The sequence below is a fragment of the Dermatophagoides farinae genome, chromosome 1, assembly GCF_024713945.1.
Source record: "Dermatophagoides farinae isolate YC_2012a chromosome 1, ASM2471394v1, whole genome shotgun sequence".
NCBI classification, from domain to species: Eukaryota; Metazoa; Arthropoda; class Arachnida; order Sarcoptiformes; family Pyroglyphidae; genus Dermatophagoides; species Dermatophagoides farinae.
In genome coordinates, this window is record NC_134677.1 from 6,978,808 (window position 1) to 6,991,136 (window position 12,329).

General features: G+C 30.2%; 2 protein-coding genes and 1 long non-coding RNA gene across 5 annotated transcripts; 1 reads left to right on the forward strand and 2 right to left on the reverse strand.

Annotated features, from left to right (window-relative positions):
- Window positions 1-267: 267 nt before the first annotated feature.
- On the reverse strand, window positions 268-3,463 carry LOC124491795 (uncharacterized). The gene has a single exon (XM_075729155.1). It carries the CDS (start codon window positions 2,460-2,462, stop codon window positions 1,119-1,121), a length of 1,344 nt encoding a protein of 447 aa, XP_075585270.1. The 5' UTR covers window positions 2,463-3,463; the 3' UTR covers window positions 268-1,118.
- A 255-nt stretch (window positions 3,464-3,718) lies between these two features.
- Window positions 3,719-11,745, forward strand: Elys (AT hook containing transcription factor 1 homolog). 3 transcript variants are annotated; one of them, XM_075729135.1, is made up of 5 exons: window positions 3,719-4,055; window positions 7,413-7,711; window positions 7,774-10,942; window positions 11,017-11,427; window positions 11,500-11,745. In XM_075729135.1, the coding sequence occupies exons 2-5, from the start codon at window positions 7,591-7,593 to the stop codon at window positions 11,579-11,581; spliced, it is 3,783 nt and encodes a 1,260-aa protein (XP_075585250.1). In that variant the 5' UTR covers window positions 3,719-4,055; window positions 7,413-7,590; the 3' UTR covers window positions 11,582-11,745. The 3 variants fall into 3 exon arrangements, with proteins under 3 accessions (XP_075585250.1, XP_075585255.1, XP_075585259.1); XM_075729140.1 differs by lacking the exon at window positions 3,719-4,055 and adding an exon at window positions 4,703-5,258; XM_075729144.1 differs by lacking the exon at window positions 3,719-4,055 and adding an exon at window positions 4,828-5,269 and having other exon boundaries at window positions 7,491-7,711.
- Window positions 3,883-4,648, reverse strand: LOC142597381 (uncharacterized). The gene is made up of 2 exons (XR_012832112.1): window positions 4,521-4,648; window positions 3,883-4,454 (listed from the first exon to the last, which is right to left on the reverse strand). It is a non-coding gene; the product is annotated as an uncharacterized LOC142597381 (long non-coding RNA).
- Window positions 11,746-12,329: the final 584 nt, after the last annotated feature.

Consider the following 12,329-nt stretch of genomic DNA (forward strand, 5'->3'; position numbering starts at 1 on the left):
ATTACTAGGAGTTTTTTTTCGGGTAATAATAATAATGATGATGATGATGATATGATTAGGAAAAGGAAAGAAGGCTGATTGTTGATTGTTGAAATGAATGACCATTGTATTTTGGTTTTTTTTTCGGGTTTATTCAAAGGATACATGATGATGGTGATGATGTTTTGTCGTATGAGGTATCGGGTATAGAAAATAAATTTGAATTTTTTTTTTTGCTTCACTTTTTTTCATATAGATTTATAATTTTTTAAATTTAAAAAAAAATCATATAAATTAAATCGTTTATTAACAAAAAGCAAAAATGTCGAAATTTTTTTTTTTTGGTTGTTGTGAATGAAACAAATTGAGAAGAGAAAAAGAATTTGAGAGGTTCAAGAATTGATTGGGAATTTTTTGTTTGTTTGTTTGTTATTAAGACGGGACGGTATGGGTATCGGAGGCATTTGATATTCATTTTGATAATTGTGTGTGTGTGTGTGTGGGTGTGTGTATGTAATTAGTTTTACAATTTTCATTAACAAATGAAGAAATTCTTTTCAAATTAAAAAACAATCAATCAATATCGATAATGATAAATATAGGCGTGTGTGTATGTGTGTAAGATAATTTTTTTTTTAAATATTCATGTAATAAGATGAATAATAAGAAGAGAAAAGAACTTTTTGTCGGCAGGCTGATTCAATATATAATTAATCGTATATTTGAAATATTTTCTCCAACAAATTTGCCATTTGTGGGTATGTGTGTGTGTGAATGATTGAAATCAAACAACAGAAACAGAAAACAATTTTTAAAGATATAGAATAACTGGGCTTTTTGTTGATTATATATAAAAATGATGAAATAAATTTTTTTTCTGTGTTTTGTCTTTTTTTTCATATCATTAATAATTCTATATATGCCATTGATGATAACACAATGAATATTCTTGTTTTTTTTATTATTTCATTCATTCATTAAATAAAGGTATTCATGAGATATAAACGAAAAAAAATGGAAAAAAAAATTCAACAACAACATCATCATCTTCCTCCACCATTCGGAAAATAATTGATTGATTGATTGATTGATTGATTGATTGATTGATGATTGATCAATAAGAGAATAAATTAAACATTTTACATTGAATTAAAATTTGATTGCATTTGATGAGATTCCATTTGTAATCCTTTTTCAATTTCTGAATCAACACTTTCCGGCGGTACACCGACAGTTGTGAGCAAACTTTTGAGAACATTCAATTCTTTATATAATGAATCAACTTTTTTTCGTAGCTGTTCATTTTCTCTGGCTAATTCTGCAACTTTTTTCTCTGTTTCACGGCTACGTATTTTGGCCTTTTCACGACTTTTTCTTACGGCTATATTATTACGTTCACGACGTTTTTTATATTCATCCGATCCTTTATCCACGTGTTTTTTCGAATTATTCTTGTTGCTACGATTATGATTATTATTATTATTACGTCCTGAATGTGATGATGTTGATGATGATGATGAAATTGTTGTTGTTGTTGTAGCGGCATTCATACCGAATGCCATATGCGCCCTTGATATCGATGATGGATTTGAATTATCTCCCGGTTCGACAGCTGATCTCGTATTATTATTATTATTATTGGTTATACGAGCATCATTACCATAATTTGGAGCAAATGGGCTTGAAACAAAAACAGTATTTGTCTGACTACAAGTGTTTGTTGAGAAATCTTCGGAATCGAGTGGTTCCTGTTTGACTGTAGAACCGGCTTCGAGACCATAACGATTAGTGCCAATTGAAGGCTGTTGAGGCATTGGTGTGTGCTGCTGCTGCTGGTATGAATTATTTGAATTATTATTGTATGTGGATGAGGAATGCGTATTTCCGCTACCGTTGCTACTATTACTGTTACTACTACTATTATTATTATTGGTATGGGTGTTGTTGACTGATTGTTGTTGTTGTTGTTGTTGAACAGAATTCAAATTATGATGTGTTTGATGAGAATGAAGTTGTTGATGATGATGAGGATGTTGTTGTTGTTGTTGTTGCTGTCGTTGGTGGTGGTGGTTTAAACCACCTGTAATCACTTGATTTTTTTGTTGTTGTTGTTGTTGATTGGTTTGTATTAATCCAGAGAATAATGATTCCTGGTCGATTGGTTGCTGCTGCTGTCGTTGTTGTTGTTGTTGATGATGATGGTGATGATGATGATTGCCGGAAGTTTCGTTTTGGTTGTTAACTGTATCGTTTGTAATGAATTGTTGTATGGATATATGATCAAGAGTGAGCTCAGGACTGTTGAGATCGGTCGGTATACCCTCCGAGCCGTGGGTGTTGTTGTTATTAACGTTTGTTGTACTATGAACAAGGGATTGTAATGTTGGTGAAACGCACTTTGAAACACGATTCGATGCCTTGTTTGTACTATTATCGAACGAATTATTTAGTGGCGATGTATGATCATAGAAAATGGAATCCATTCCAATCGATACCGGGCTGCATATTATTGGCCACTCAGTGTCTAGTTCATATGAACGTTGTTGCTTATAGGACGCCGTTGTGACCGTGATATCTGACTAGCTGCAAGCTTAATAAATTAAGCAGCAGCCAGCTCAACCAATTTAACCGAAACAAATAAAAAAAAACAGGAAATCACAAATAAAACGGTAATCACACTAACGGGCCAACACACCAAACACACGCCTTTTTAATTTACACTTTCACTTGTTGGTCGTTGATGATGACGATGATGATGGTGATTTTTTAAATAAATAAGTTTTTTTTGATAGGTTTAACTTTGATAAGTTGTTGCACAATTAATAATGCAAATTATAATAAATGATGATCCGGCAAAGTTTTTTTTTTTTTTGGTCAATTCAAACTGTGAATTAAATAAATATGAAAAATTTTGAATTTTCAAATTTCAAATTCTTAACAATGAGTGGTGTCGAGCCGCGTCAAATTCAAATTCAAAATTCTTTTTGCTTGTATAGAGTATATTCAATTCAACAACAACAACAACAACAATGGCATAATGTGTGTTGAATGAATGGCGCGCCAAGTTGAAATCATGATATTATTTGGAAAAAAAAAATTTCAGACCAATTCAATGTGATGATGATGATGATGATGATGGTATATACAAAATTGAACGAGAGAAAAAAAAGGTAAGAATACAGTTTGGCAGTCTCTATATATGATCTATATGTGTGTGTGTGTGTGTATGCTTGTGGTGTTCACTGGAGGAAAGATGAGAATCGATTGCCAACCAAAATGTTGATGATGATGATTCAAACTAAACTGAAATCCAATGAAACTAACAAAATAAAATAAAATAATAATAAAACTACGCATACACTATTATGGAAAAAAAGTAAGAGAGAGAGAGAGAGAGATACTACTTTTTTTTCATGGATACTACTTTTTTTTTTGATGCGTACTGACTTTCATTTTGGATGGATGGATGGTTTGTATATGAAGATAGAATGGGAATATATACATACACAAGCAGACAAAAAAAACGCTTGCAACTTACAAATGCAATGCAGTGAAACAGGAGTGTTGGAGTTGGTTTTTTTTCTTTTTTTTTACTTTTTACTTTTTGGCTTGGGTGATATTTGAAATGTAATGAAATATACGTATAACAAATGATATATAAGTGAGATATACAAGTGAAAAATAGAAAATGAATGTATATGTGTGTGTGTGTGTGTTTTTTTTTTTGGGAGTATATATGGTTATATATGGTCGAAAGACGCACGTTCCAAGAAAAAAATACACACACACACATTTTGGGTTTCAAATATCGTTAACGTACGTGTGAGATATTTATATTTTGGTGTTCCAAATGGTTGAATATAGCCAAAAAAAAAAAAATTCTCTCCATCCCCTCCTTCCTAGTCGATTTTATCGGCTACAATTTTATTTTCTATCAAATAATATCAATTGAACCAATTTTTTTTCAAATAATACCAATACACACACACACACTTGTATTGGTTGATAATCGAATGGTGAGTGTGTGTGTGTTGGTGGTGGTGGAGTTGTATCCAAACAAGTGCTAACGAGTTCAAGCAAGTGAATTATTTTATTTTATTTTTTTTGTTGTTGGCTCTTTCTATCTTTTTTTTTTTGCTTTTACTTTCATATATTTTGTTTCAATGGATTGCTTTTTGGATGGCTCGATGTCCTTGGTGTTTGTCGTTGTACTATTAGTTGACGATAATGATGATGATGATGATGATCTTCATCATCGTCTAATACCACAATGTCTGTGTGTGTATGTATGAATTTCTGTTATTGTCTTGTGTATATTATTGAAAATAGAGAAGATAAAATCAACTGGGAGCCATAGAACTTAGCATGACATCATCGAGTGGTAATATTATCAATATCAATAGCGTCGGTGGCGGCGGCGGTGGCGGTAACTATTTCTAGTATCTCTATTTGATGAGCTATGAAAAATATTTTTCCTAATTATTCAAAAAATATAGAATATTATAATAATAAGAAAGAAAATTTTTTTTAAAAAAACAGACCTGAACCTGGTGAAGATGACGATGATCTATCTGATAAACGTAATTAAACGTTTATTTTTTTTTTAATATTTTGGGGTTTTCGAGTCGAGCTGTTTTTTCTTTCTTGGCTCAGATTTTTCATTTTTTTTTTTACTAAGAAAATACTAATAATTCTCTCCATTTATATATATATTTTCATTCACAATATATACTCCTTCAATCAATGTGTCACATGTTGCTTCTTTTGATGACGGTGATGTGTATGATAGTTATTGCCACTATATGATTGCAATACATTTTTCATTTTTTTTTTTTTTTTTTGTTGTTGTTGTTGTTGTTTTGTTTTGTTTTGTTTTATATCACATCATATAACATTATTATTTATCATCATTATACACATAAACAAGACACATATAGGCACACTGACTTCCAAACGATCCTTGAACCTTCCTTCTTCTTCTCATCATCATCATAATCATCGCCCATCATTTGATTTTATTTTGATTTTTTCTATTTTTTTAAAAAAAATTTAAAAACCTTCGGGCGCCAAAAACTCTATGCATCATCATCATCATCATCATCAACATCATCATAATCAGATATCAATCTATCCATACTACCAATGATCGAATAATAATAAATTTGTTTTCTCTTTGATATTTACCACTTACTAATAATATTCATCATGTCACTAAATTATTATGCAATAAATCTTGGATTGATGATGATGATGATGATGATGATGGTGGTGAAAATTTGGTGAATAACAGGTTTTTTGTTTGGTTGAATATTTTTTTTTCCTTGTTAATTTATAATTGTGACCATCATTTTTTTTCTGTTTATATCAGTGTTGATGATGATTTTGGTGAGAATAAAAAAAATTGTTTTTTTTATATATTCCTTTAATTAACTGATTTGTAACGGATTTTTATTGGAATAAATTCTTAAAACGAAAAAAAAAATCATTTAAAAAAATTGTTTCATTGAAAATAAACGATCAACTGAAAAAAAAAATTTGTGATTGGTCAAAAATATTGCAATCCATATTGGAAATCCAGAGGCAATTATTTTGTTTGTTTGTTTTTGTTTTTTTTTTTTTTTTTTTTTTTTTGGTTTGGTTTCTCTTTCATTAACACTTTTTTTTATTCTGATTATTAGAGGAAAAAAATGATAGTCAAAATCTTTATGGCCAAAAAATAAAAAAAAATTTTTTTTTTGTTTGTCACATTTGTTTCTAGTTTTTTTTTATCTCAACTATTATCGGTTTGATTGAGATGATGATGATTTCAGCAATTTTATCCTCTAGGCTGGATCGTTTGATATTTTTTTTTTGCTTTGCTTTTCTTTTTCAATACGTTTTGAGAGTAATAAAACAAAAAAAATTTTTTTTTTTTTGTACGTTAAAAGTGGTTTGACAATCCACCATTTATAATCATCATATGTTTATTTTTGGTATACAAATCGATTCGATGGTGGAGGAAAAAAAATTTTTTTTTTCATTCATATTGATTAATTAGAAAAATAAATCACCAGGAATATTCTTTTGTGTGTGTGTGTGTGTATGGGTCCTGTTGATTCGTTTCCAAAGGGGGTTGCCAACGAATTTTTTTTTTTTTTTTTTTTTGCTTAGAAACTAATAGTTATTTTATTTGGGACTGGTTGTTTAGTAAAAGTCTGATAACAATGTCATTGTTAAAGCAAAAGTTTTACGAGTACTAACGAACCTAAAACTTGGAATTAAGACCAGAGTTTTTTTCCATTTGGTACAATCATATTCTATTTTTTTTGCCATTCTGATTTTATTGTTGTTGTTCAACTATGAAGGCCTTGTTTTTCATGTTTCAAAGCTGACTACTACACGGTGCACTACTACATTCAAACTGGGCCTTTTTTTCTTTCTTTTTTTTTCTTTTTTTCACATTCATCGATCCGAAAAATTCTTGATCCTACCGGTTGGACTTACTCTAATATAACGGTACTGAACTAAAGTGAACCACACTGCATTGAATCGAATGCGAATCGAACCAAATCAAACTGAACTGGTCTGAAATGAACTGAATTGAATTGAAATGAAATGAAATAGGGAGCATGTTGATTTATTTGAGTGCAAATTCTATGATATGTGTTGTACAAAAAAAAATCATTCCTAATGGAATAAAGCAAATGAGAGAGAAAGATAAAAAAGAAAATATTCTGAAACAGGAATCAAGAATTCACCTCTATTCCTCCGGTATTTCAATGACACACACACACACACACTTACCAGTTTGTATCGGTATGCGCCTGAGTTGAATAGTTTTTTTTTGTTGCTTCTTGTTGGACCTAAACCAACAGGAAAAAAAACCAATGTGTATGACAACCAATGAAAACCAGTGAATAATGGTGGTGATCCATACTGGAACACAGCTAACATCTGCTCCGACACACACTTGTTTCAACTGGCTACAACTAGTTTGATTCTAGATTAAGGAGATTCTAGTCCCAGCGCTTTGTGCACATTTTTTCCTTTTATTTTTTTTTTATTTTCATTTCACTCTAGTACTTTCCAAAAACCAGATACTACCAAAATTCCAGTCGATTTTCATTGGTTTTTTTTCTGTCTTTTCTTTGGATTGTCAACTATCCTGTGATTTACTTTTGATACTCACGATTCGTACATTTGGATAATTTGACAATAGAAAGAATGAGAATCACTAATTAGATAACTCTTATCTATCTATGAATTGATCAAGTATAATAATTTTTCAAAATATAATAACATCTAGCATTGTAAAACATTTAGAAAATATGAATTAATTCAATTACAATTATTAATTAATTTTTTTTTAATGGTGCCAATTTTATAACAAAAAATAATAAAGAACTTGATTTGATATAATTCTTTTTTTCACCCAAAATTCTGTCCACCCATAGTCAAGTAGTGACATCTGTTGTTAAGCTATTGAGAACAAGAGCAGATCACGAATTTTTTTGTTTTCAATGAATGTGTAGCATGGTTACAAATGTTTGCGGCATGAATTTTCTCTCCACATTTTCAACTCCTTTGACCGTTTTATGAATTTCAAACATTATCCAGTTTTTTTCTTCACCAATGGATACCATTTACGATTCTAATCAAATCACAAATGTGACAAATATTCGAAATATAAATACATCATTGAATGGAAGAAAAAATACCCTGTATTTTTCGACACCATCCAATTATTTATCAGGTATTTGATTGTTAATTCAAACTTGATTTTCTTAACATTTTTTTTTATTATCATTTTATTAGCTAAATATGTTTGGAATATAATCGATTCTCGATTAGAAGTGTATAGTTTTGAGCAAAAATGTAATAATCGTTTAGTGGCTTCATTTGATTTTGGTCGTATTTTCAACGATTCAAACATATTGATCACCAATGTGATCCGTTTAGCTGATCGTTTTGAACTTACATCACACTTTCGCCATCCATATAAATTAATTGTCATTTTAAGCTTGACAAATGCTCAAAATTATATCTGTCTATTGGATATTCGTCTTAATTCAATCATAAATACGATCGATTTTCCATTCATTATAACCTGTGCTGAAGTTGTACTCAGTGGTCAGAAAGATAATGTAAATAATATGCCATTAATCAACGAATTATGCTTCATGAATGGCTGTTTGGCTATTGGTTGTGAAGGTGGTTTAGTCTTTTTCATCGATCTTATTCTCGATTCTTATTCTCCCGAGCCTCTAATTCCAAAAAAGATATCAATAATAACACCAAATAGTTCTCATATGGATATGAACAACAAACGTCGAACTGCAATATTTCACAATCAGGTTCTTTGTATAACATTGAACAGTGAAGCTAAGAATAAAGGAAAATTCAATTATAGAGCTGATGATGGCACCATCATGGCATCCTATCTTCAAAACCAAGTTTATATTAGTGCTCTTCATTATATACCGCAATTGTCATTGATTTGTGTTGGCTACAATTTTGGCGGTTTTCATCTCTATAATCTTCAAACATTCATTCTTGAATGCAGTTGCAATGTTGATCCGGATTTATTGCCTGTAATCTCGTTTTCATTTCAATCACCTGAAAATGATCCGAAAAATTACTCTTATCTTTGGGTTGTTCGTGGATTTCCTTATCGTGTTCCAAATGTTTTTGTAACACATTCTCCCGTTGGAATGTCATCGGTTTTCATCTATTTACTTTGTTATCAGAATAGGAAATATATTGAAAATTATGGAATTCTATATGATACGTTCAAGCTATGTTGCTGCAAATTTGAAATGCTCCTCACTTCAAATTTTTCGGAAAAAAATACTTTAAATAAGAATCATCAAGCGAATAGCAGCAGATTAATCGACATGTTCACTATACATCAAATACTACCGGTATCGAAAACAATTGAAGAAGAAACGCTGACAAATCCGATCGATTACAACTATCTCGTTATAGCATGGGAAACGTCCACTGGAAAAAATAAGGAATCTAACTTTTATTTTTGCCTATTCGACCTTAATCAATGGTATAAATCTCAAATGCCTAAAAGTTTTTGCATTGATCAAAATGGCCATTGTCCGTTCATTTCATTATATTCGATGAATACATTGTCGAAGATTTTTCAGAATAATATCATACAAGCCATCTATTTGCCAAGTATTTCAATTTCAAAATTTAGTTCAAACATGTTCTATTCGGATATCCATTCATATCCAGTATCAATATCCTTCAATTTGACCGTTGCATCCACTTCACAGCTTTGTAACATCAGCTATCAAGGAATTCAAAAACGTTTAATATCTTTCTTGAATTCTTCAAATCTTAAAGATTTAATGAGTAATTGTAATGATATCGTTGTAAAATGTTTTAAATATGGTCTGATTTCTGGTGAATATCCATCGACTGATGAACTAACAAGCGAAACAAATTCAAAGCTCTTTGAACTGTTGAACGTTGCATTGGAAAATAATTTGAATTCTTTATTAATTAATTTTATTGAAAAAGATTCCTTATACACAGACGGCTCAGATTGGATGCTTTTACTAGATTGGATCTGGACCAAAGTAGAATCAATCAAAAGTTCTATCGACATTTTTGTTGCCCCACTATTTGATTTATCCGGTACTAATGTTTCTCGACATGACATTGCCAAGTTGTTATGCTATGAAAGCCATCTCGAAACATTATCAGTATTGCTCAAACAATTGTTGAAAAATTCCACTAATGATTCTAATCTTGGTTTCGAAAAACTCAAAGCACGCATTGAAATTGTTAATCTGATTCAAAATTATCTAAAATTCATATTATTCTTCGAAAATTTTGGCTTTTTACCTGAATGTCAAGATTCCGACGATAGTGTTAATGAAGATCGACCAAGGTATTCATATTTGAAAACATTAGAATTTTATTGCAAACGTCGCGATGATCTGATGGCAGTGAACAAAAATTTTTTCAAAAGTAAACATATTCTTCTCATCGACATTCTTGTCAAATATTTGGAACCACATATCGGATCGATTTGGAATTGCAAAGATCATAAGAATCTTTATCCACCTCAAAATCTATCAATGTTATGTAAAATTTTTTTGCTAGATGATGTTCCTTCAGTATGCAAAAAATCAGTTCTTCTTTATTTCTTTTACGATTTATGCGATAATCTTAATGAACATGGAATTGCTCAAAAGCTTTCTGGTTTGATTTCAACCATCGATATCGATCAAGGTGTTCAATATTTCATCGAAGGAATATGGTTTCTGGACCATCAACACTATGATCGAGCTCTTCAATTGTTCACACATCCAATGGTGTCAACTTCATTGAGTCATTTGAAAATTAACATAGGATTGTTTAATGATTTGATGCAACGTATCATTGAATTGTTCTTGTATGAAAATCAGTACGAAAAGGCTTTAACATTGACAATGAATTGTAATCATCTTATTCTGGATCAAGAACAAAACGAAAATCTATATATTCAGATTTTATTGCTCAATGGAAATTTATCCAGTGCATTCGAATTTCAACGACAACGACGTGCCAATTCAAATTCTTATCACCTTTTGTACAAGCTATTTTTCGTCTGCGAAAAAATGGACACATTGGTTCAAGTTTGCCGTATACCTTTAGACAATTTTGAAGAAGAAGTGTTTATCGAATATCTTCTTAATTCAAGTCAATCAACATCGAAAATGATTCTCGTTTTGTACTTTATTCTAAACAATAAGCTTGTTGAGGCAATTAATATTGTTAAACAATTTGAACAGGAATTCCATTTGGAAGAAGATAATAAAAACATTATCGATTTGATCGATGCATATGTTACAATATTGCCAACATATACCCTCGATTTGGCCAAACAAATTCTACAGGCAAATAATTCGAGCAAAACAAATGGAACTCAATCCAAAACTGTTTTAATCACTAATCAATCAATCACTTTGACTCCTATTCGAAAGTAAGTCTAATTCAATTGAATGACAAGAAAATGATTTAAATAACAATCAATTTTATTTTGTTTCCATTAAACAGAATAGAAGAATCTTTGAAAAAGCCACTTTATTTATCGCCAGGATTTTCAAAATCGAAAATTCTCAAAACGAAAAATCAAAATGCGATTGGAAAATTATTCTCAATCTTAAGGACACCGGATATGAAACGTAAACTAATCGATAGTGTCAATAATAGTTGTCGATCTGATTTAGCTGCGTCAAAAAAACCTATTTTGAAACTGGCTAGTGATTTAAGTATCGATACCGATACTGGACATAGTAAATTGAAAGTATCATTTCTCAACGAAATCGATTCTTCTAATGGCGAAATTTCAAACAATAAACTGACCACCAATGAATTAGAACCAATGGAATCGAATTCTAGCTCTAGTAGTAGTAGTACAATTAAAACTATTGAAGAAATAACACTTTCAACACCATCAGCTCGAAGGTATACGATTGAATCTATTAATAATTTAATTAATAAAAGCGTTATTAAAATTTCATTATTTTTTATTTATAGATCCAAAATGATTCGAAAACAAACCGTAGCTATGGATTCCCCTACACATCGTATGACATTACGAAGTAATCGAAAAAATTGATAAAAATGAATCATTTTACCACATAAAATGACAATGAATGTTTATATTGATTATTATTCATTCTTTCTTAAAAATCATTATAATTCATAACTTTGTTTTTCATTTAACCTAAACGTATTTTTTTTTTTACTTTACATTAAATAATTTATATTCGATAAAAAAAAGTACAATTCATATGTTGTTGTTATTGCATCATGCGAAGCTAATGATTATGCTGGCGTCATCACCACATTTACACACACGCACACGCATACAATATTGATTCAACTTACCATTTGCCGCTGCCAATATTGTCAGTATACAAATGGTGAAGTAACGAAATGAAAAAAAAAACTCAAAATGATAAACCATAAAATAGCCAAACACAAAAAAAGCCAAAAGTGAAAATAGCAAAAATTGAAGATAGCTATAATAATAAAATGTGTGTTTTCGTTTTTGGCTCTTTTGGCTGGTTTGGTTGTATTTTTTTTTTTTTTTTGGCTATTTTGTAGAGGAACCATTACATCGAGTATTTCATCATAGCTATAGTTATTTTTTTTTGTTACGAAACAATCACAAGTGGACAAATTCTTTGTAATTTCAAAATTATTTTTCATCCATTAATGATTGATTATTTTTTTTTTATTTGTTCGATTATTATTATTGAATATAAATTGGTTTCAAATTTTTTTTCGATACATATTGATATTGCTTTTGTAATAATAATAATATATATATAAATTGATAATAGTGATTGAAGAATTTTATT